Raw genomic sequence first — 25,820 nt, 5'->3', positions numbered from 1 at the left:
CAGAGTATTTGTGTACAAATTCTTAAACTACGCTGAAATTAATCCCAGGCTACCCTGGTTTACAAGGACCAGAATTATCTCCTAAGGAAACAAAACTTGGTGTAAATGGGAAGAGTCGAGTCAAGAGATTCCAAGTACAATATTTACAGCAAGATGAGAGGACACAGCTGAAGCTCTCAGTCACACTGACATTGTAGTCAGCCTTCCTCGGGGAACACACACTTGTGCTGAAACACCAGCAGTTAATAACCTTAACAAACCCTAGAGAAGTTAACAAGGATCTGCTGGAAATAAATCCCATTTTGCTAGCAGGTGCTTTTTTGGCAACGCAAAACTCTGCTTTTTTGCAGGAATAATTATAAACTACTTTGTTATTTTCCTTTAGTCCCTGGAAGGCAGACCTGAACTGTGTTATCTAAAGAAACAATCAAAGCAAAAAATTAAACAAAATTAGCAGGTTCGCCCACAATCTAGATGACCTAATTCACAGATGGGTTTTTTGTTTTCCCTCTAGTTGTGAGAATGATTTAAACTTTTACTGACCTGTGGTTAATTCAGGCATTTTCTCCAGATTTTCACTGCAGTCCATTGATTCAATGAGAATAACAACTGCTCCTTCTGAATAAAACAAAACTTCTGCGCTAGGAAAACTGTGGGACAGTAAGTGTGGTCTGTAAGGCCAAGATAGGGATATGTATCGTTCTTCTTTGTATCCTCCCACCAAACCTACTGCTCCAATTATTAGTAGAAGGATTTATCCGGGATGACTCCTTTCACTTTTGCTGTAGATCCTAACGATGCCAGACAGCTATGAGTGTAGGCAAGGAGCAATAGAAGCTGCTTTAAGAGAAATTAAAAGGAAAACAATTGCTTATGCAGGTGCTTGACACTGCGTGCCTTCTCTTGCTTGCCTGTGCTAGTGACACAGAAAACAGCTGCCTTAGGGTACTGCTCATGAAAACAAGCTTTAAGATAAACAAAACTCTTCCTCAAGTAATGCAATACTGTATCTTTACACAGCTCTCTCCTAGTCAGTCACGCTGCCTCTCTGATACAGAAGAATCACCCTCTGAAGCTTATCTCAGTCCTTTCTTTACTGCCTTTGTCACTTCAAAACAGAAAACAATAAGCTGCTTCTTGGCAAATAAGCCTGAACCTTTGGGAAGGCCCTGCAGCACAGACAGAATGCGCTAGGTCGTTTTAGTATCTTGGTGTGAGAGCAAGCTGTAAAGAAACCCTACAAAGCTTCAAGATGCTGTCACAGCACCAAGGAATCCTATTTATAATCTAGTCTGTACTTTGTATTAAACAGTACTACATCTTCTCTTAACATAGATCTGAAGTGGAGCATTGTAAGAGTAAGGGAGAAGAGCTCCAAGCTGTAACAAACCAAGTGCCAAAGGAAGCAATGTGCTTTTCCACAGCTGGTGTGAGATTCCCCATTGACCCCCTACAAACACAGCCCTAGGCTTGCCAAGCAGTAGCTATGTTGAAAGCTGGCAAGAGAGCTGCTCACACCCTTCCCTCTCCCTACTTACAGTTCTGTGGCATTGGTGGGAATGTCCCGGGGCAGCTGGACCACCTTGCTCTCCTGGCAGATGAATATCCTGCCTGCACAGTGGCACGTGTGGTGTTGGCAGCCAGAGCAGCTGGCCAGGAAAATCAGCAAGCAGGTGAGACCCAAGGACATCTCTGTCTTCACATTTGTCTCCTTCTCCTCCATCTAGAAGGAAGGAGTGTGAAGACCTCACAGTGCAACTCAGAGAGACGCCCTTCCTTGAAGGTCCGCCCTAAAAGCTGAGATGAAACACGTGACTCCTGGGAGATGCTGTCTCAGCAAGTTTCAGTTCATGGTCAAAGATCCTTTATGGGCTTACGTTAAGATGGAGAGAAGCAAGGCTGATTTTCCATGCCAAAATTGTAGTATAATATTTATGATTATCATTTTAAAGTGTTATTGAAATCGCAGGCAACAGCTGAATGAACCAGAATGCTTTTGATGCAGTGCATATCTACAATGGAAGGGGAGCCTTCCATCTCAGCTATTTTGTTTGCACATTTTGTTTGATAAAAGTAAGGGACAAGTAAGTACTTTTATGTCCTACAGCCCAGGCATTTCTGCCACTGAAGGAGATGTAGTATTTATGCTCCCCTTCATAGATCCAAGAATCCCAGCTTTTATGTTGCTCCTAGGCAAAATATATATATGTGTAGATAGTATTTTATAGGGTACATAATCTATTTCACGTGTTAAAAGCTATACAACCCTGAAGCCAGAGCTAAATAACACACCTTTAATTTTAACTGTTATTCTTCTTTATGCACTTGCTGAATTGTCTCTCTCCCTCCCTACCACCTTCAAAGGAATCCAAAAACAGAAAATGCCACAACCCAAATGATCTTTGGAGACCAGTGAGCTAATTTTATCCTTATTTATCCTTATTTATTATTCACTTTTTGACTGAGCAAGATTATCTTCCTTGTTACAAATATAAATTCTTGCAAGAGGGACCTTGCTAACACATTCCTGTCACTGAGTCATTCTACACCAGCCTATCATCAGGGACCAGGGTTTGCCTACAAGACACCTGAAATGACACTTCAGTGATAGAGAGTTGTTTCTGTTTTTGTCCTGTTGTAGTGGTAAATGGCTGTTTCAGATATGCACAGCTTGTAAGTCATCTGCACGTTAAGTGAGCTCACTAGCTGGATTTCCATGGGTAACTCTGCTGATGTTGACTCACACTGAAATTCTGAGCAAGCTGAAGAATAACCTTGGTAAAGCAGCTGTTAAGTTGCTGGGGTTTTCATTGTTTACTTGTTTCTTTCGCTTAATTCCTCCATAATTATAACTATAAGCAAAGTTAATGAGACACAAGACAGTGTCTTTTCTCTGAAATGATTCCACCATTCTCACCTTTAAAATAAGTACTGATAAGTAGATGTCCGAGAGGAGATGATTAGGGTTTTTTAAATTGTTCAACTAATTCTTTCATAAACCTCACAGTAACCCTAATATTACCAGGTATCACCAAATATTTGCTATTTTTCCCCAGTCACTTGAACATACTACAGATGAAAACAGTGGTATTTACATAGAAAAAGTTAAAAAAAATAAATAAATACAGAAAGCAATACAATCTCATCCTAACAAGGGAATGTCTGTAATGAATTGTAGAGGAACTAAATTAGCTATGGGTATAAAATGCAAAGTCTGTTCTGTTAAGGCGTCGTCATAAGGTTGGGACTGACCGCTAGAGGAAAGAGTTGCTCATTCTTTTAACCTACATATATATGAAATATGTAATATATAGGATAGAAAAAGATTGGGTGAGGGGATCAGTTGTCCCCCCTGCAGCCTCACCTCCAGCAGTGGGTATGGGTCTGTGTGTCACAGCACAAAAAAAGACATCAAGCTGCTAGAGTTCATCCAAAGGAAGGCTACGAAGGTGGAGAAGGGCCCAGAGGACGTATGAACAGTGCTGAGGCCCTTGCGTTTGTCCAGCCCAGAGCAGAGCATGCCGAGCGGTGGCCTCATGGCAGCCAACAGCTCCTCACAGGGAGCAGACAAGCATAAGCCATACCTTCTACCTGAAACATATCACTATCAACAATCGTGTTGCACTAACGAAATGGATAGTAGCTTCAACGACAAAGTTGGAAAAGTGGTAACATTCTTTAAATGTCAAAATAAATGACACCGAGATGAAGACACAGCAATTTGATTAACTCCGGGTTTCATATATCAAACTACAGAATTTGTTCCGGATCTTAGTAACGATTCTATATGCGGAAGTTGGAAGATTAAAAAAACACTGGAGTCAGAAGGGATCTTTTCAATTATTAATGACTTTCAGAACTATGCCAAGCGTGCTTCATTTTAACACAACTGGTGAAACAAAGACATTTTAAAACACTGGGTCAGGGCCAACAACAAATGATGAGTTTAATAAAGAAGTGGAGGGAGGTTGGCTCCTTCTTCTTTTTGTTTAGTGAGGCGTTTTTATCAGAACGGTACACACTGCTCCACTTTCATTCAAAGCTGTTGAGAATGAGACGTTGTTAAACAACTCAAAAATGCCCAAACACGAGATTCTCTTGAAACACCACTGAGATAAAACTGATGGAAATATCCAGTTATCATTGAATTCAATAAAATCATACTAGTATACAAAATACAACTGCAATTTCATGCATATTAGTGATAGGATTCAGGGCTGTGCTCAAACTACCTGGGAATAAATGAAGGCTTGGAATAATTTCCAACTTGTTTTCTATATACCATCCACAAGGTCTTGAAGAATAGACTCAAGTGCCTATTAACTTTGTGAACCAGTTATCTCCTTGATTTCTATCCATCACTGTTAAGTAACATATAGCCATATTACTACCGCTCCCTGGATAAATTAATCAGACGATGATCCTCCTTTAACAATTTATTACCAGTTCACAAACACCACTTCAGGATAAAAACACTGACAGAAAAAGAAGAAGAATAAAAAGCCAAGATACCTCCAGGTCTTTTCCTAGAATGTTTGGATTCACAGGCAGCTTCCAGATCACCAGGGTGGAACTGCCAACAGGCCTGAAAACCTGTTGCAGGAGATCTGTGGCAGCTCCTTAAGGCTAGTTCCTATCTTCATACCACCACAGGATTTCATGCCTTTTACTCAGCAACTTGTTCAAAGCAATGCAAGGGGGCAAACTAGTGCCTTCATGGACACATCCCAGCTAGACAGATACTCTGCCATCCCTGAGGATCAGGTGCCAGGATCAAGGACCTCTCTTATGGAGACAGCTGATTGTGATGCACCATATCACTGACATTCCTACTATTGTTGCAGAGATGGTGATGCGTATATATATATATATATATATATATATATATATATATATATATATATATATATATATATATATATATATATATATATATATATATAAGAGCCTTATCTTTTCAATCCTTTGTGGGAAATATATGCTCCAGCTGGCAAATTGGTCTTGAGAGCATAAACTGTTTTCTTGAGTAAGGAAACAAAAATTTTCTCAAATTGATGCACTGTAGCAACAGACATGCAATTTAGTGAATCATGACAGAAACAATATTATAGATTATGTAATTATGTGTTTTCTGGGATAGACAGTTCAATGCTATATGGTCACGGAGAACTCATTAAAGACTAAAGTAAATGAGTCTGATTAATAGGACTGGCCTCTAAAATTAGGACTGGTCTAAGTCCACAAGCACTGAGCTGGGGAATTATTGTGTTTTGTAGCTCCTATCATCTGACCAAAGAGTCTGTCACCCAGACTGTTGGAGATACAGAGAGAAGTAAAAAAGGAACCATCCCAGCTCTTTTTTTTCATTTGTCCTAACCAAACTTGTCCCAAACACATTGAAATGACTCAAAATCTTTTCACTGCAGTGTATAGACATGGTCAGCTCAGCATTTAAATCTAATACTTCAAGAACAGTTCCTTGTAAGACAAAGTGCACCATGTCTTGGAGTATGTCAGCCTGTAAGCAAGTTTGCGGTTTGCAGCAGTTTTGGTTTGTGCTTCTGTTATGAAACACAACATGACATCTAATTAAATTAACACTCTTTCTACTGATGTTTTCCAGTCTCAGAATAGAATTTAATTACCAAATACCACTGTGAGATTGGCTTCGCTTAACCAAAACTGGTCTATAGAATGTGTAGATAAATAAATTGCCTGTATGAACAGATGACAAGAAAACCACACCCAAAAGAAGTTTATCCTTCTGAGTGGAGGTTTCTCACTCTTGATGATTCTTCCTATGGGCTTACAAACAGCAATAGCATTTATTTTCCTATCAAACTGTGATCAGAAAAATGTGTTTTCTGTCCTAAAAACCTTACAGTGTGAGACATAACAGAGGGACACCTAAAAGGAAATTGTTAAGAGAGAGTTTGATATAACATTGGTTTACCTTTTGTGAATGATCAACTTGGGTTTTATAAGAGCAGACCACTGAGGCCAATGGAATATTTACCTGATAGAAAAGATAACATTTTCTTCTCAGAAATAATCTTGTAAGCGGTTTCTTACTTTGTTTTTTTCTTCCTTCTAAGCTTTACTTTTTCTTTCACGAATAGAGATTATTTTAAAACACATCTGAATAGCTAGGCTTTATCTGTGCCTACACTGCTGAGAACATAAAACATTAAGTTAGCCTAATAAAAGCAGTACCTTATTGCTTTCCCAATTTTTAGCCAGCTGCTCGCATGCAACCCTAACTGAAAAAGGGATGAAACTGAGATAGTAAACGAGCCACCAGAGGGAGTGCATTCACTCAAGAAAAAACACTGGAAGAAGAAAAGGATTAAAAAATTGATGAAATCACTCTCACACAGATTTCCTGTGACTGTCTGTCCTTTGACTTCAAAATTTGACTGTGATTAGTTCTCTTATTAAATAGCACCTCTGCAGGCCACAGAGCCACACATGTACAGCATTACATTTACTGCATTGTGCCTCCTGCTTCTCTCCTGTTATTCCCCGAATCCCAGCTCTGAAACTTAATTAGCATCTGATGCAAATGGCCCTTCAAATCTGCTTAAACTAGGGACGGGTGCTGCTCAGCTTGAAAGGACATCAATTCTGTCTAACATTTTTGCTGATACTTCTCTATAGTGAGAATCTGCTTCTGTTATTATCTAAGGGGGCAGGGGAATTACGACTATTTATTTTACTCTGTCCAATACTTTCATGGCATTGGTGGTGAAGTTCCCACCCAGCTCTTCACCTACAAGATTTGTCAGAGGAAGGTGATAAGTATCCTCATGCATTGCATACCTACAGAAGACTTTTGCAAGAGGCAACACAGAAGCCAGAGAACAGCCCTTGCCACCTCCACCTATTACTGCTCCCTAGGCTCGAGTCTGTTCGTCTGCATTCAGTTATAAGAGACACAGCCCATCTGCTAGGTTTCCATTATATGTCTACAGAATAACAGTTATGGAAGTCACTTTCCTTTGCATAGGTTTGGCTGGATCAAAATAACACACAAGTACCACAGGCTGCCTAGAATCTCACTTTGCATCATGTATTCTTTTATGCCTTAACCCATCAGCAAGTGAAGGTCAGAGGTGTTAGCCAAGAGGAACCTTGCATAAATGTAGTGTAGGGTAAACCTGCCCGTAACAACACCCATCCATGTACATGTACAGCACCTGTATAAAAACAGTTAAAATGGGAAGGCACCGGAACACCTGCACACCTAAATCCCTTTAAAAACTCTCCAGAATTAAGGATGTAATTCCCAGTTTCCAAAGAGCTTGGAAACATTTGATAAAATGCCTGAGAAGAAGCTTTTATTGAGACATTCCTGACATTCAGCAGGGATGAATGCAAGATCCTGCACCTGGGGCAGACAAACCACCCCCTTCAGGGATAGGAGTCCAGTGCTGCCTGACACCTGAGCAACCTGGTCTGACCTTGCTTTGAGCAGAAGGTTGGAGTGAACTCTTCCTGAAGTCCCTTTCTAACCACATTCCTTTGTGACCCTACTTATGGCTCAGAAAACCACCTTCCTAGGATGTTTAAAGTACAGACTGACCGTTCACATGTTTCCTGCAGTCTACATTGTTGGTTGTTTTTGTGCACGGTTATGATCTACCACTCAGCTATTAGTCTTCAATCCATAAGTAAAAAGAAATGTTCATTACCATTAAAAAGCAGGCCAATAATGCTTCTTGCCCACTGTTTCCAAGTTTCCATGAGTCCGCCATCCAGAAAACCTGGATGTCTTACTCATCAAAAGTCAGTAGGTTATTAATGCTTTCAAGAGCAACTTGACATGAAATAAAATGAAGGCACTTTAACCCAATGATACCTCCACAATGTGTCACATAGCCACCATCCCCTATGAAGAGAGCAGCCCGGCAGAGCACACATGAGGAATTTTGAGGACTGAAGTACTGAGCCATCCATAAGGAGAAAACTTGCTTACTTCTCTAATACCTGCAGTCTGCCCACAGACAGCACTGACAGCCAGTTGTTTGGCTAGAGCAACTAAATACACTGAAATTCTTTCAAACTGAATGGACATCTCAGGCACTGAAATACATTGAGGAGGTCTGAAATAGAAATACCTTGACAGAATACCACAGGTCACTCAACTTTCTACTGACGTCTTTGTTTCCAAGGCATGCCACAATGTATAAAAGTTACCTTCTCCGTTGTTGACCTCATCCATCTTTGGAGAAGCCATCTCTGCATGAGAAAAGGAAGAGCTCTGCCCTGATTGATACATAAAAGACACTACTAGATATCCTAGGAAATATATTTTATGCTGGCACTTGATACTAGAAAAAAAAAAAAAAAAAAACAACACAGAGTTGGGAATACAAATTAACATCTGTTAAGGCCTCTGAAGAAGATGCTAATGACTAATCCCCATAGCAGGTTTGGAAAAAGAGGAAAAAAAATGAAAGCATTGTGCAATTAGTGCAGGATATTGATAGCGGAAGGCTGAAACGTGACACAATTACTCCATAAGTGTTACGGTGCAACGGGTTCTTGTTACCTTCACAACAGGTAGGCTAAATAAGCCGCCTGAGGTGATAATTAGGAGCCAAAGAATCACAGAGCCTTTTTTCATTTTTACTACTACATGGCGAGAATGAATATCGCGCTTTTGTTTTAAGCCTCTCTAGAAGGGCAACCAAGGGTTTTCCTACTCTGAGTGAGCCTTTTACAGCAGACTCCCTCCCAAAACTTACTGCAATCATTGACTGTATTAAAATGTAAACACTGTGGGACCTCTTGCAGCCATCTTCCTTCCCTCACTCTTCCCTGCTCTTCCTGCAGTGCTCCTCAGATACTGTTAAGAAGCACTCTGGGTTTCTTTAATCCTCATCCACAATCAGGCTCACTGAAGTTAATGGGATGGTTCTTGGAATGAGGCTCTGTGAATCACCACTAAAACATTCAGATTCTTTACCTTACATTGATAGGATAAAGTAATGAAAAAAAAAAAAAATCACCTATGCACTTAATTGTATGCAAACGAGCTTTGAAAAGTAAGCTGGGCATGTCTAAAACAGAGAGTAACTTGAATTCATGCTATAGGAATATCTAATGCTATATGCTTCATTAAGAAATAGTTTCTTCTTCTACGGAAAAGAAAATAAAAAGAAAATTAAAATAATAATTAAAAAACCCCAGTCTTCTGCCAGAAGCAGATTATTGTATGGAAGGTGGCAGAGAGGAGCCCTTCATTCTTCATCTGCCTGCAAGTGCTCTCAGCACATGCCAAGGAGGTCAGGCATAGCTCTGTGAAAGGAGGAGGAAAATAAGGTCCTGCTGCTCTTAATGAAAAGAACGAAGGTAGAATAATGAGATTTTACAAGTGACAGAAAAGAATCTTCTCCATCTAGCTCTGGTACTTTTATAGCCCTCATTACCATGTTTTCAAAGCACCTCGCTATTCTAATATGCATTTTTGCCACTGCTTCGGTGCAGAGAAAGACCTCTAGCACTTGGCTAGTCTAGGGTCAGGGAAGCTTTGAGATGTGCTCTGTGCTTTTCTACACACGCATATGAAACCTGGCTACCTGTGCATGTGGGAACTTGCTGGTATGTGTTGGGAGGCCTGGGGAGGGGCAGAGATCTGCTAAGGTTCTAACTCACATCCCAGGTAACAGCTCAACTTTTCCTTGTTTGTCTCAACTACACCTGATGTTTACATAGCACATAAATGCTTTTCAAATAATTCAAACAAACTCCACAAAAAATATATGGCTACCCAAATTAAACCCAGACAGTGCACCAGGACATCCTCACCTATGTGAAAAACATAAAAAGCACTAACAGACTTCTATCACATCTCTCAATAGATTGCATGTTTTCAACTCAAAAAGCATCTCCAGACTGCTACCATCCTTGCGGTAACACTGAAGGGTCAAAGGAGACCCAATGGTGGGTCCAAGGAGAAAAGTGTTACATATTTCCACTGAAGTTAAATCTATTAAACGCTGCAAATTCAAAGCAGAAACTAAAGCCATGCTTCACCAACATATTTCATTTTTCATACCTCTGCTGCAGTTTTCCTTATTCTTTTGACTCACATGAAATTGTTTAGCATGATATAATTTATCAACTAATGACATGTCCTATTTTGTTACATCTGTCTAAGAGGGAAAAAAAGACAAATAAAGTAGCTTTTGGACTAAAATGACAACAGGTTGGGCACAGCAATCCAATGAACCAATCTTAGAATGGCTTAGTCTGGAAGGGACCCTAAAGGTCATCTTGCTCACATAACTTCTGATTGGCTTCAAAGTGACTTTGCCTCTGTTTGCAAAACAACCTGTGGTATGCCCTTCAAGAGAATGCACCTTGCTCACAGCCTCGGGAAGACTTTTTATTGCTTGTTTGGAAACAAAGCACAAGGAAATTGCTTTGCACCCTCCCAGACCACAGCAGCTTTGGGAGATAGAAAGAATACTCCTGACAAGGTGTGAATGCCCTTTTACCAAGTACAGGACAGCTGTAAATAGTCCTTCTTTAACAGTTAGAGATACCCCATCCCACCTTAAACCTGGGCTTGCAGTCCTGCCCTCGGAAGCCAGCTAAACTTGTTTTCTACCCTGTTTCCATCTGCTCAGCTATGGGGCTATGCTGGAGACTATTTTATGCTACCCGCCCTTCTATGCACAGCAGTGAAGCCATATAGGACAGTGGAGATTTCTTCCCAAACTGTACTGACATTCACCGGACTTGCGGGGTTTTCTATTTCTGTGCTATTCTCCACAGTCCTATAAACATGTCATCCTCTGTGCAAAAACCATGAAGCAGACCTGATTCCAGTAACAGATCCATTGAGTTCACAATGACACATTACTTATGCCAGTTGAAGATGAATGCGACAATAAAAGAAATTGGAAAATACCAATGAGATACAACTAATATCACAGAGTGTGAAGGAATATAAGTAAGAAGGAGCCAGGTTGTTTTTTCCCTGACCACAGTACCAGTGTGACAGAGCATCAATACTGAAGGTTTGGCCTGCAGCAGTCTGGATAAACAGCTTGTCTCTGGATCAGAGCAGCAACAGACATTAGAAGGGAACAAATCTAGGAGTGTGCTATATGGATACATTGCTGAGCTCTAACATATCAGCTTTTACAGAAAGCTTTCCATTAAATCATAGAATCTCCACAGTTGGAAAAGACCTACAAGATCCATCCAGTCCAACCACCTGCCTATCACCAATAGTTATTGCTTACTCTTAAGGCCTAATTGCATGGCATTATCTGGCCTAACAATGCGTGGAAGTAACCTTTAGTAATAACTGCCATCGGGGGCCTCAGGTTCTGCTGCAGATGAGGAGCTATTCTTACCTTGCATATTACCCACGAGCTGATTCAAGTAGCTATAGTTGAACCATTAAGCTGCCACTGGTCACCCTAATATATCTCCATTCAAATGAATTATAGAAGTGATTTTACCAAATGCTCACATGACACTGAAGCGTAGGAAGAGGGCTGAGTTTTGAGCAAGGCAGAAAATGACTGAAAAAGATACTCTGGGAGAAAAAAAACCCAAAAACAACAACAAAAAAAAACCTCCAAGAAAATAAAATCTTTAGACATTGCATGGCAATCATGCAACTCTGCCATGCTGCTTGACACTAAACACACCTGTGCCTAAGGAAAAAGGATGAGCAACAACCATTCTACATGAGATAATGGTTTAGGAAGAAACAGAAACCCAGCTCAAATGTATCCTTCAGATAGAATATTTAGCCAAATCTAGAGCTGGCATCAGCTGTCAGAGCACTGAAATCATACAATTCATGGACAGAATGTATGCCAGCTCCAGTAGGAAAGAGTTCCCAGGTCCGACCGTGGCCAAGATTCACACTTTCACATCCTACTGCAAACTCCCAACTTTCATCACTGACAAACCACAGCTGCTGTAGGATGTGTTCTCCAGTGTGTGTAGGAAAAGGTGACAGTGCCAAAGTCAAGCCTCATATCTGTATACAGTTTCTGGTTTATCCTTTTTCTTCGTTGTCTCCAAGCGATTCAGAGGGCAATGTGGCATATTTCCAGCAGAAGGCCAAGAGGTCTGGGCAGAAGCTTGTAAAAGATGACTGGCTCAAGAAACATTACTAGATGTGTTGTGTCTATCTGACTCTAGAAAGGATTAAACAATTACTTGGAAGATTGAAGATTTCAGATTGCTAAACAGATAAGCAAGAAGAAACACAGAATATTCCCAGAGCTGAAAGTTGGAGGTTAATGTAATATCATGAGAAGGAATCATACAAGTTCTCCCTGCTCTTCCTCTTAGATATCTGTTGAGAAGAACACCTGGGGATTCAATAATGCATCCTTTGTGTGAACACCTGCCATTTTAAACATATAGGACTACAGCATCCAGTACTGACTTACAGAGCATTAGTTTTCCACAGTAACTGAGGGCCTTCTACTATGTAGATTAGATGCTATTTTCCACTTACCTCATAAGATCCTTTTCTCATACATACACCGTCTTGTATAGAAATTAGATAGAAGAAAACTGAAACATGCCAATACTGATAATTCTAGAAATTGAATAAACTTTCCAGTAGATAACTCTGAATTCAGTTATGTATTCCTACTGCCTCCAGATTCACAAGGACAGTGTTTTCTTACTAAGAGTTGAAGCCATTGCTTGCCAAGTATGCATCTGAATCTATGCATCTGAATTGTTTCACGCATATCAAAATGACAACTCATGCTAAAATTTGGGTACTTGACAGAGAATAGTCCTTTGTTAGGGGCTTCAGCTGGCAAAGGATGGCACCTCCTGTTTTGAAAGAAGTCCTACAAAGTATTTTCTTTTTCCTCAGACTTTACTTAAGCTAATCTTCAAACACCTGTAATCTAAGGTCAGCTTCCAATCTCTTGGTTTAGGGAGTAAACAAGGGAAGAAAGCTGCTTCTCTGATGTCTCAAGTTTCCTTGCAGAAGAAGAAAGCAGAATTAAGATGTAGAATCACCACCGCTTTGCCTTAAGCAACATTACTGGCAGATTATAATGAGCGTATAAATAATCAAAGCAAACTTCAGCAACGAAACACATAATGATGTGTGTCCTGTGTCCTCTTACAGAAACATAATGCCACAGGACACAGCATGCTCTCTTGATGGTTTCTTATTTTTTTCAGGCTGGAATTGAAATTAATCTGAAAATTGTCTTTGCTCTGGAGGCTTTAACAAAATTACTGTATTTAGTGAAACAATCAGATAAAAATGCAAGAAAAAGAAAAAGGTGTTTTTATTTGGAAGAATTAGTTTGCCTTAAAAGCAGTAGGCAGTCATGAAAAGAAATGTTTTTAGGAACAGCAGAGTTCCCTGAAAGAATAAAGCTTAGCAAGTACAATGTTCAGAGGCAAACATCTCATACCCAGCGCCTGTGATGTATTTCAACTTTATTCTTTTTACCCTTTGATAACAATTCCACTGAATTTTAGTGGCTCTGTAAAATAACGTACTGATAGCAGCCTATACAGTATACAAACAACCAGATTTTCCTATAGGGCTTTGCAATCGCCTCTGAGTCCTTCCACGTACCTAGTATTCAGGGTACTTGCCAAGCTTACACAGCTGCTATGCTAGACTATGGATTTTGTTCATTAATATTTACTTTGGTTTTTGTTTCTTTATTTTTAGCCTAATTTATACTTAGCTCATTGAGCCTATGAAGCATTTTGTCAATAAGTGATGATGGTATTTTGCATATGTCACATTACTTGTCCTTGTATGTCTAACAACTGTATTAGCATAATACTGTCTAGCTACAGCCTCTGGGAACTTCAGTTAAATAGTGTTTGAATATAAAAACCACACCTATTAAAGTTACTTCTGCTTCTCAAAGAATCTCCTGATTTGGATACATTAAAGTGTAATCGACAAGGTGATTTCACACCCTGAAACCAAGGCACTTAAAAGCTTTCCACAACAGATAAGTTTCACTTCAGTGAAGTTGTACATCCTTTCTACCCAAGTCCAACTACAATATTTTGCACAGGATTACATGTATTTTTCTTAATGCAGTAATGTCCAGCGCCACACACCGGTTCAATCACATGCTAGATACTGCAAGAGATGTCCCACCGCTAGTGGGAGAGATCAGAAAAACACTCGTACAGACCAAACACACATATGGGATGGTGAGTATCCATACTTGTGATTTTACTTACGTGCTGTACTTCCATAAGGTGACAACTATAAAAACAAACCAACCACTCTCTGAATGGAAAAGAGATGATATCTGCCTTGGGGAAGATCTAGGTATGCTCTGAAAGACCACACAGCCCAGAGGTGGAAGGCCGCAGCATATGCTGCCCAATGTGGTGCTCCTTTAGGGCTGCCTTGGATGTCTGTCACCTTGCTTGGTTTAAACACAAATCAAAACACAGCTTCTGTATGCTAGAGGACAGGCATGATGGATAATTGCATAATGAAGCTATGTGATTAAAAAAGAGAACATTTGACAGAAAGGCAGAAAGAAAAGGAGGTTTGGTGGCAAACAGCTCATGCTCATCCTCCTCAAAATAAATACATCAGGGTTAGCAGTTTCTAATGAATTCGGTGATTCTATTTAGCAGTGGAAATGCTGTTTGCTGCTTGGCATTTTAGTGCTTACATAATTTATAGACTATTATTTGGTAATGTATTGAAGCAGGTTGTTGTCTTTGGCACCATCGAAGCTGTTTGCTAATTCACCGCTTGACCTTCTCTGCATGCACATAGAACAGAAAAGAACTGGTACAGAGCACACTGGGGTGCCTCCAAAAATGGCTTAGTGTATAGTCAGTTTCATTTGTATAAACCTTAATAAACTATTTCTTCAAATACATACTTTTTGAAAAAAAAAGAAGCAAGTGTTCAGTCTGTTTTTAAGACTGACACATTTATCTTCTGTTTAGTTGGATTTTATACCCTTAGGCTGTGAAAATATCCTGGCACTAGCATGTAAGCTGACACAGCCTGTTTCCGTACTGTGCCTATGAAGCATCTCTCATACCAAGGAGATATGCTGATATCCAGCACACACAAGGAAGGCAAGCTTGTACGTAGGACCAGTTGCAGAAGTATTCCAGCTTCTGCATGTTGAGCACAAACACTTTGCATGGAACTGTCAGGGGAATGAAAAATACCAGATGAAAAGTTGTTGCAGATGACTGAAAAGTCAAAGTGTCACAAAAATAAAGAAAAAAAATAAGTTCTGGAGAACAATTCACGCACTCTTCAAAGAGGGAAAAAACAAAGATTACTAGAACATCACACACACAGAAGGCTACCCGTTGACTGGGCTTCTCTTTGGTAATGACAAACTGCTCAGCATTTGCCACACTACATACCCTGGTGACAATCTGCCCATACCACAAAGTCAAGACCACAATACCACAACTGCAAGACTAGTCATTCCATTTACAGATGAAGCAATTTTTTATTACTACTAACTTAACTCTCCTGGTGCGGACTTACAGCAGGGCCTGTATCAAAGAGCATGTGGAAGTTAGAATAAGGTGACAGAGCTGCCACCCCTCCCTCCTAGGACTTCATCTGTCAGTCCATACCTGCCTGCTATTGTTCAACTACCAACCCCAAATCAAAAGCACATCACAATATTTCTTTCCCTTTTTCATTCAAATTTTGCACCTAACACAGCAGAAAAGTATTGAGATAGGCAATGGTAACTTAAATAACTTGGAAGTGCCAAAGCCGTTGAAAGGGTTATCTCAGGCATGCCTGGTAGGGGCAATAAGATGGGGAAGGTGACATCATGGCAGGATTTTCTTGATGCCTTTTCCCCAAGCGTGACGTTTTTTCCCCTGTGAGCTGCTTCTATGTTTCAGAGAAATAGTTCTGAGCCACAAATACACGTTAACTGGAATTGATCAAGGACAAAATGAATAATTTAATTTCTGAAGAACAGATCAACTGTATCGCTACAGACATTTTTTTACCCTGATGTTACAGCTATCTTGCTTTAGCTGCATTTACATGTAGCAGCAGTATCGCTTTGTGTCTCAACTGGCACCTCCCAGCAGAATTCCCCACCTCTTATTTTTTTTGTTTCAGCACTTCTGATCTTAAAGAGCATGAATAATTCACAAAGAATTCCATACCTCTTCAAAGCATTCTGTTAAATAAAGCCGCATACTTAATTCTTTTCTTTGCTGATTATCCACAATTAGGAATAATGATTTGAATTGTTAAGGGTGATGACTCCCAGGCAGCTCTCCACATATGACTACCATCATCTTCTTTGTCAGACCTGGAAACAAGTCTGACTGTTTGTGCTACTTAAAAACAATTGAGACGTAATATAGCAATATATTTTAATATGTTTCTATTACAGCCACCTCAAAATACCTTTACCAGTCAAAACAACAACAAAAGAGTAAAAGACTGAATACAACATAAGAAATTTCCAGGCAATCAAAGGAAATCTGCAAATGTAACTGAATTCTGGCAACTTCCCACAAAATTTACAGAAATACAGCCAAAACGTTCACATCTGCTCTGCCCTTTTTGTAGACCCACATTTACAGGATTAAAATAAAAACGCATTTTTTCGCTGGTGCTCATTCACTGAGGCTCCAAGATCAGTAAATTCTGCATTGCATAGCTAACAAATATTGTAGTTCTGTATACTAGCTGCTTCCTTGAAACTTGTGACTTAAAAGGTCATTGCATTAAAGTTCTTTATACATTATGGGCTTATTAATCTCACTAGCATGGTTGCATTCACTGATATATCACAACTACATTAAAAAAATATACTATTTTAGACATTCAACATTTAGCTTTGAAATCAAGGACAACCCTACAGATGTGCCTAACAGAAGCAAGGTCAAATGAGCAGCCATCATTCTTTGCAGAGTAAAATCTCTCCTTGGGATGAGCTCAGCCTCAAGAGTTCTATCAAGCTCTAATTCCAACCAAAAAAAACAATCTATCTGTCGCCAATCTGGCAGGTAACTTTCAGTCTGTGTACACTTCATATAAAACTAGATCAGGCAATATTGAGACTTAACTGCTCCAGAAGACAACCACATTATTTTAGGTACCAGTTAAAAAAAATAATAGCACCTATTCCAACTAACATGCAATAGGTTAAGCCAGACAAGGGTACCCAGGAATTACCTTAAAGATCTAACATGCAAGTCACTGAAGGTCTGCAGCAGACCCAGGAACTGAACTCAGGTCAACCGCACCCCAGTTCAGCACAGAGTCATAGAGTCACTAAGGTTGAAAGAGACCTCTAAGATCATCCAGTCCAACCAAGCACCTACTAACCACTACCACCTTACATTCCATTTATCATTTACCCCTCAGCCCCCTCAAACCCCTGTCCAGTCCAACCCAAGGCATTGCTCTCATGTTGCAGAGCTCAGCCAGCACTTCAAGCATCTCAGACTCCCTCCCACAATACATTTTTTTAAGAGTCAATTCCTGTTTAGAAGTTACCTTGCACAAAAATGGGAAGAAGCACTTAAGAACACTTGGCATTACAAGGAAGCAGGTGAATGGGAAAAGAGAGAAGAAATTTCCCCAGAACAGAAGAACAGACATCAGAGAATGAGACATGACAGTCACACAGCTCTAGGAGCACTTTTGAACGGATGTCATATTCAGCAGGATGTCTCTTCTGGCATAGACTCAAACTATTGTTAATGTACATAGTGAACAGCCTCACTTAGAGTAAGCATGAGGTTTGCACAAGTACTAAATACTAAAGGAAATGGAGATAAAACACTGCTTCTGCCCCAGAGACACTGTCCCTGTTAAAACCTGAAACACACAAAACACCAAAGGAAGAAGAGTTTGAAGAAAGAACCATGACTTCAGCCTACATATTACTGGTGGACTCTATAGTACATTAGTAGCATTTCTAAAAGTAACCCTCTAAATATAAAGCAACTTACATTCACACCAGCATGAAACCCTCTTTCTTTATGAGCCAAAATGTGGTATGTGAAATGCAGCAAAGGCCTTCTAGTGAGACACACATCAAGGAAGAGAATATGATTAGCACAGAGTGACTCAGACCATTGGCCACACTGGATTCCTAACAAAGAATCTGGCACAAACAAATTCAGGGAGAACAAAGTCTGTACAGAGAACTAGAGATGGCTGCTCTAAGATAAAGAAAAGTGGGGGTAGGGGAAGGTCACAGTTATCTCAGTGGGAAGGAAAAGGAAAAAAAGGCAGAGTGAGATAAACACCATTGCCAAGAACAGTATGTAAAACAACAGGCATCCAGGAGAAGCACTGAATAACTGTTGCCATCCCAAAAAAAATTAAACCTCAGTAAGTATCAGGAAGTTTAAGCTTCAGAACTGAAATCTTTCTCATCTGCCTGTAGTTCTGGAGACTTAAGGACTCCCTACCAACCTGTGATTCCAGAGACGGAGGAGAGAGAAGCTGTTCCTCCAGGGAGACACCTCCAAATATTACCAATCCCACTGGAACCACCCAAGGGATTAGAGAAAACAGCAAAAGCACCATTTGGGAAAATAAAACAAAAACAGAACACATAGAAAGAGGCTTGAGCTAAAGATCTCTGTGAAGAAGTAGTGAGGAACAGGTGCAAGGCAAATGTAAAATAGAGTCACCCGTAACCCCAGCTCTGCAGCTATTTCAGGAGGAAAGCAGTGAGTAGTGCATGCACACACCAAAACACGGAGGGCTTCTGTTCTGGAGGAAGATTTCTGTGATACAATTTCAGTGAAAGTGAGGATTCCTGAAGTGTACCCACAGCAGAAGTCAGCCGCATATAATTCAACTGCCATATTTGCATCTATACCATTCAGTGAATGACTGCTCTCATTCCAGCTGGTTTGTGAAGCCAGATGCAGTATCATTAAAACAACAATGATAAGCAGCAATCTTCAGCTGGGCAAGTGTCACCAACTGCAGGTGATGGAAAATAAGTTTTCTGGGGCCAGCTGGCAAGAACAGGCAGTTGCTAAAAAACTCACAAAATGAAATATCGTCTTGTTTAGAGTGTACATTAGCTTACAGAAGCATCCTGTAAAGCTAACAGCTTGCTACAGAGGTGTCAATGACTGGGAAACACTGTGCACAGGGATCAGGTCTGGGTCCAAATAGCAATGGCAAAAGGTAAACTACAATAGGATGGTCTATACCAGGCAGCTGCAGGCTCAGAGCAGCAGTGGAAACTTGAAGACTCAAGACTTTGTTAGCTAAACAAGTAAGCAAACTTCACCAGCAGAAGAAAATGTAGAAACACACTGTCTTGGGCATAGGATGTACTAAAAAAAGGATACGAACAATCCACTGACTGGGACACTGCCAAGGGACTTGCAAGTTATTTACTTACAGCCATCACATGCTTCAGAAATACTGTGATGTGGTGGTATGCTGGAAATGTCTGTGTCCATATTGAGGCCTAGGAACTAGCAGACTTGATCTCAGCAATTAAGGAAAAGACAGGGAATGACCTCCCAGAATTTCTAAGGTTGTTTTCAACAGCAAAGATGTAGCACAGTGAAAAGGGAGTTGCAACCATTTACTGCAGAAGAGTCTGAGGAACCAGCAACAGCATCACAGCAGTTCCTAGGCTGACACATTACAATTGCAGCACCTCTACAGATTTCTTCCCAAACAACTGATTTAGTTTTGCAAGCCTACAGACCATTTGACACCTAAGTAGTGGGGGAGTGCTTACTGCTGATACCGCACATCCATCCTGCATAAAGGCAGCAACATTCTGTGGCACATCTTTCACTGGTACTAAATTCCTTTTATATTAGAAGACGATGTAATCTTAGTAGGATTTCAGAGATTTAGAAGTGTTACTGTTATACTTCATAACAATACACAATAAAATGTCTTATAGCACTCATTGGCTTTTTGACTGCACCATTATTATGCTGTAACTGCAGATTACTTTTCACTCTTTCATTTACTCTTTTCTGTATTTATTTTTAATTAATAACTACAGAGATGCATATGCTAGGAAAACAAATTTCAGGCCTTTCATAGAATGATTAAAGGAAACAATCACGAATATGGGACCTAGTACAGAGTCATAGGAAGACAATGAGAATACTAATTTACTTAAGTTACACAGGCTCTAAAACTTAAAATATTACATAATATTTAACATATATAGGCAGTATAGATAACCATAGCCTATTAGGTACAAGCATAAATGACCATGCCCATTTACTATAGCATTCCTGCAATTCCCGAAGCAGAATTAAGTTTGTTGTGGTCTCATTGTTGGCTAGATCATAAACTTGCAGTTATCCTTCAGGATAGCCAGATAAACACTTTAAATCAAAATACTCAGTATTTATTCATGAATATGCTTGAATTTAAAAGCTATAAACTTTGGTTTCACATTTCACGTTTGCACACCGCAGGTTTGCATTTAACAAGTTTTCCAAGTTACGCCCTCCTGTACTTAATCAGTACAGCATCACAACAAAGCACTGCTGGATGGGCAACATACCAAAGAGCTGGCATGACAGGGAGAAGTTTCAGAGAACATGCAGAGCTGCGTGTCATAGAAATCTTCACTCTGCACTGACTTTGAACTCCTCCTCCTGGTGTAACACACAGTTCTCATTACACCACACAGTAACTTGTTGTCAGTAGTTATTACAGAAATATCTCTTAAATACAGTTCCCAAGAGCTAGCCTTTCTGGTTGAATGTAGTAATCCAAATCATTGAGCATCTGCAGAACATGGAGTTCAAATATATGTGCAACAGCAATATGAAACACGCACACACACAAAATCAGTCTGGATATGACAGATCTTCCTAACCAAGCCTGATTTTCCTTGAGCGCTTTTTAATATTTGCCAAATACCTTGGAAAAAAAAACAAAAAACATTATAATCATACAGTCATAGAATCATGACGGGTGGTAAAGATCTCTAAGATCTCCATGTCCAACCCCAACCTCCATGGCCACTAACCACATTCCTCCACACCTTCACAGTTCTTGAACACCTTGAAGCATACAACAAAGGATAGTGACTCCATCACCTCCCCTGGCAGCCTGTGCCACTGCATTACCACCCTTCCAGAGATGTTCTTCCTAATTAATTAAATTGAAAGGGGTTGTGATCATTGTGATTGTTCAGGAAGCCTTTTGCTTTGATGGTTGGATTCCTGTTGCCACTGGTGTGGTATGAGAGAATGACCACCAAGAAAAAGAAAACATAACCTGGGTGAACTGAATCAGACCACATGGCTCCCAGAGTAAATCGACATCCGGAGCCCAATTCCCAGCGTTTCATAGAATGTTTGAAATGAATTGAGACTATGCAAGAAATGATGAGTAAGAAAGATCATCGTAACACAAATACCATATCTCACACTGATTATTTAGGAAGAAGAATACACTGAAGAATGAGGTGTCAAGAAAAAGAAAACTAATATTAATGTGAGGATATGGGAGTATACTGATGCATTTCTTTAAATGGAGATAACGTTCTACTGATCACAACCTGTTTTCCTACAGAAGAAAACAGATCCTTTCCTGGGGACAACAAAATAGGAGATAAAAAAAATAATTAAAGTCTTACATCTCAGGAACAAAATATTTTATTCCCTTTCACTTTGGGAACACTAACAATATATTCAATTTGAGACTTTTTTCCCCCCAAGTGCTGGGGGAACACACTGTGAAGGAGTTTGTTCATTAGGCTGCAGAAAGAGGTGTTTTTTCTTTTTTTCAACTGAGGGGGCACAGTCTCCCATGGAGCTACATAACAAGGCAACACAGAGCCAAAGAACTATTATCTATCCCACCGATTGAGAGCCTCACTGTATGAAATTCTTCCCTCAGGTAAAATAAAAAAGATGGGGCTATTTTTTCAGTCTGTTTCTTCTGGCAATTCATTTAATGTCAGTGAAACGCTTTCTCATTGTAAGCAGAGCCTTGTGGTGCGCCCACTCTGGCAACAGCTGTTCACTGGGCTCTGTCACAGAGAACATTGTTCTAACACAGGGAAGATGGGCTCCAGGCTCTGATAAATGAATACGAGTAGTCAGAGATGTCACAAGTGCCCCACTAAGTTATTGGGTTGGCTCAGCGGGACACTGTGCCACTGTGCCCACGCCTCAGCTGCTCTGGTTTGCAGACTTTATTGACATCAAAGTCCTACCCACTAAGGTCTCCACTGATGCAAGAAATGCTGGTCTGGGGTGTTCAGGTCACAAATCTCTAGCAGTATATCTGCAGGCAAAAAGTGATGTCAGGATCATCTGACACAGATACAGACAGATTTGCTGGAGGTTATTTTCAGGAGAACTCCATATTCTGAAAGGACTCTTCTCCCTTGTTCTCCACTTACAGTAAATAGCATCTGGCTCCTAGGACTATTACAGGTAACATGAATGTGGTGCAGTTCCCAGAGTACGAGTAATCAACTGGTTATTTCTGTGGGAAATGTAAGCGTGGTCCTACGGTACATTAACAGAGACACTCCAACACTGACCTAATGGACAAGCTGTTCTGGAGAACATCTGGAGAGGTCATACCTACATACACACATGCATATATATTACTTTGGTTATCCCAGTACTTTCCCTTGGTCATTAATTTGTTTTAAGTCATAACAATATTTTGGTTAATCTCTCATTTGAAGATGCGTTTTCTGATGAGATTCTCAATATATACCAAATTCACAGCCCTGAATACATTCTTATAGGAGAAATGAAAGCATAAATTAAGACTATTGCCAAGTGAGGGTGCCTCATAAGGAAATAAAGTGAATGACTTTTAATCAAAACAGTGAACTGATGAAGTGTAAAATTTACCTTCCCCCCCCCCCCTCCAGCAAATCCCAGGAAGAATGCTCTTAATAGCAACAGCCCCAGTCTCAACAAAGATAAATAAATAAGAAATACCAGTTTTCAAACACCATATGCTGAGCTGACCAAAAAAAATGGAAAATTTGTGACAAATTGCTGTGAGTTGGGACACAGGATGCATTGCTAACAAAGAGAAAGCCTTTTATTTGTTTCAAAATAATATGATTACTGTATGACTGCAGTAGAACACTCAGGAGGTTTCAATGGCAAGATACTAAAAAAAAAAACCAAAAACCTCACAGCTTAAAGAACCTCTCATTCTCTTCCTGAAAGATCATTTTTGCCTGTACCCTAACAGACAAGCATGAAACAAAATTGCCTTACGAACCTAGTCATAGCGTAATCATTGCTTTGGTCTTTGTGACAAGATGTTATTTAGCAGTGTGTCGCATTTACTCTAGGACAGGTGTCAAAGACAAAGGAAAGCACTTCTGAGAGCTATTTAAATTAGATGTGCACGTTCTTCTCCTCTCCCCCCTCCCTGCAATATCCTCAGCACTGGAGCAAGCCTTCAAACTGTATATGGCACAGCACACCAAAACTGTCCAGAGAGCTGCATGCAGGAACACTGTCAAGCATTGGAGGGAACAGCCAGGGTTTATTGCATCTTTTGAGCTGGATGACAGGAATTGCACGGTCTCAATATTTCATTTTTCATTTCCTGCAGCCAGAAGGAAGATCAGATGTACTTTGGGAAGCGATATTAGGGATCCTAATTCAATCGGACTCAGCCAATACACAAATGGAATGTATCTGGGGGAACTTCCAATATTTGCTCTCTTAGTAAATTAGGACTTTTTCTAAAACTCTTCAGCAGCTTTGAAAGAAATCCTGCAGATACTGAGGTTTCATAAAAGTGTTTACAGAGATGGCAATGAAACGCTGCAGAGCCAGCTTTACAAACAGATCAATATTGACTGGGATAGAGCATACCTACTTAATGGCAAGGATCTTATCAGTGATGTTTTAAAAAGGTTAATAAAGTCATCTCTTCCTGAGAAAAGGAAAACCCAAGAGGTTCACCTAACAGGGTTTCTTCACATGTCTAGAGTGAAAGTTACTCAGACCGGCAACTTAAAAGCTATTTAAAATGCTAACATCTATATAAAAGTACACACTTAAACCAATAGCAGACATATTCTTAACACTAGGATAGCAACAGAAATATTGAGAACCTGTATCCAGAAATATTAAAGGAAACAAGGTAACAACTTGCCTCTTTGCCTTATTCAAGCAATTCTTTCAAGCTGGTTTTCTCTGACACCCACCAGTACTCAGTGATGAATGTTTTCCAAAGATACAGTGTATAAGTACCATTATAGCACACCTATCTCAGAATTCAGCTATCAAAAACACAAAAAGTCGTTACTTCACTAAAAAAAGCACTATTTAACTCTTCAGGCAGAGAAATTACCAGCTCAGTGCTCAAGTTTATCTACCAAACATCACCAATTTTCTCACTGTGCTTTGCAGTTTTAACAAGGCACAGAAGAGCATTTGCTTGAAAAATACTCCATAGACACTCTTGCTTTCTATGGGAAAACTGCCTCTTAACTAGGCTGTATCTATGCCACCTGAAATAGTGCATAGTCTAGTAAATGTCCAGAATGGTGTAAGGGTAGGAGACAGCAGATACAGTTGCTTTAAGCCAGCTTCAGATCACCCAAAAAAAGTAGTAATCACAATCTGCCAAAGAAGTTACTTACCTCTTTCCAAGGGTCAGGACTCACTAAACACTCCAAAAGAAATGATCTCCAAATAGAGAACCTTCCCTTACAGCTGCCAAGCCTTAAATGAGGTTAGGGAAGGGTGGACCCAGGGTTTTTTGCACCTGTTGAGAATTGCTTGCACCTGTGCTCCCAGAGCTGGCTACACCCTTTCACCAGGTGTTCAATCACTGGTTTAGGCCATGACCTAAGGCTTCTCATACAGACAGACACACTGATTCACATTAAAAATGAATTCCATCTCATCTTTGTTATGGAGCTGAGGAAACAAAATTGCTTTCGACAGTATGAAATTTCTCTAGTGTGACTTTAAAACACTGTGCTCACCCCTATGCATTGCCTTGACTCAAAGCCACACTACTTTGCTGGAGACCATTGGCCTTGCCTATCAGGTGCAGCTGGAATAAAAGAACACCCGAGCCTGCCCTCCCATAGCTTTTTGTCCATGCTTTCATCAGCAGTAGAGGGGGTTAGTAGGGAGCCCATTCCTCTTCTCTAATTTCAGGATCAGGAGTGACAGCTGTGTGATATGACTAGGTACTGACTGGTTGACAGCATGAACTCCACAGGGCATACCAAACCAGGCTAAAATCAGAGAAGCCTAAGGAGTATGTGCCATAAGCCAGAAAACTGCAATACAAAATACCTTCCACCCAGCTGGTGTGTAAGTTCCTCCCATTGGAGATGGTAACTCCTTGTGACATGAGGCAAGTCAAAGACTCCTCGGCAATCAAGTGCTGCAGCATTAGCAAGGAAGAAAGCTTAGTGTCAAGGCCGTGCACTGAGCCCTGCCGTGGCAGTTTTGAAGCTCACTTGAGGAAGTATGACAAATACAAACAAGCTCCAGTAGAGCCCAAAGAAGTCAGCTTCTACTTGAGAGCATACACGGTTAAAAAAACAAAATAGCCACATCTAAGCACTCTGCTTTGTCAGAAAAGGCACAGGTGTGCTAAATAGCCCATAGAAAAGATCATGAAGTTGAACATACAGATATTTCTTGAGTTGGGAGGCCAGGAAATCTTGGGAAAAAAACAAAAGCTTTTATTTTTCCCAACCAAAATCCCTATTTCTACCTTTATTTCTCTCCTATCGCGTCTTTTTAACTGTTTTTACAAATCTCACAAACAGGGAGTTCAACACAGGACAGCAGTCAGCTTTACTGCCTGTTTTCTGAGCAACTGCTGAGATTTTGCAGAACCAAATTGAAGA

At 40.2% G+C, this 25,820-nt stretch overlaps 1 protein-coding gene across 6 annotated transcripts in view; it reads right to left on the bottom strand.

Annotated features, from left to right (window-relative positions):
• Window positions 1–25,820, bottom strand: part of FSHR (follicle stimulating hormone receptor) — a 129,166-nt gene that overhangs the window by 71,412 nt on the left and 31,934 nt on the right. For 3 of the 6 annotated variants that reach the window (XM_072333134.1, XM_072333136.1, XM_072333135.1), the window contains exon 1: window positions 1,539–1,759. The exons of 1 other annotated variant lie outside the window; for it this stretch is intronic. In XM_072333134.1, coding sequence (XP_072189235.1) covers window positions 1,539–1,723 — 185 coding nt within the window. In that variant the 5' untranslated portion in view covers window positions 1,724–1,759. Of the gene's footprint in view, window positions 1–543; window positions 602–1,538; window positions 1,760–24,590; window positions 24,693–25,820 lie in introns of those variants that run through there. 2 more of the 6 variants (XM_072333137.1, XM_072333139.1) reach the window with 2 other exon arrangements.

The sequence above is a fragment of the Excalfactoria chinensis genome, chromosome 3, assembly GCF_039878825.1.
Source record: "Excalfactoria chinensis isolate bCotChi1 chromosome 3, bCotChi1.hap2, whole genome shotgun sequence".
In the NCBI taxonomy this organism is placed as follows: Eukaryota; Metazoa; Chordata; class Aves; order Galliformes; family Phasianidae; genus Excalfactoria; species Excalfactoria chinensis.
This window is presented reverse-complemented; position numbering and strand designations above follow the sequence as displayed.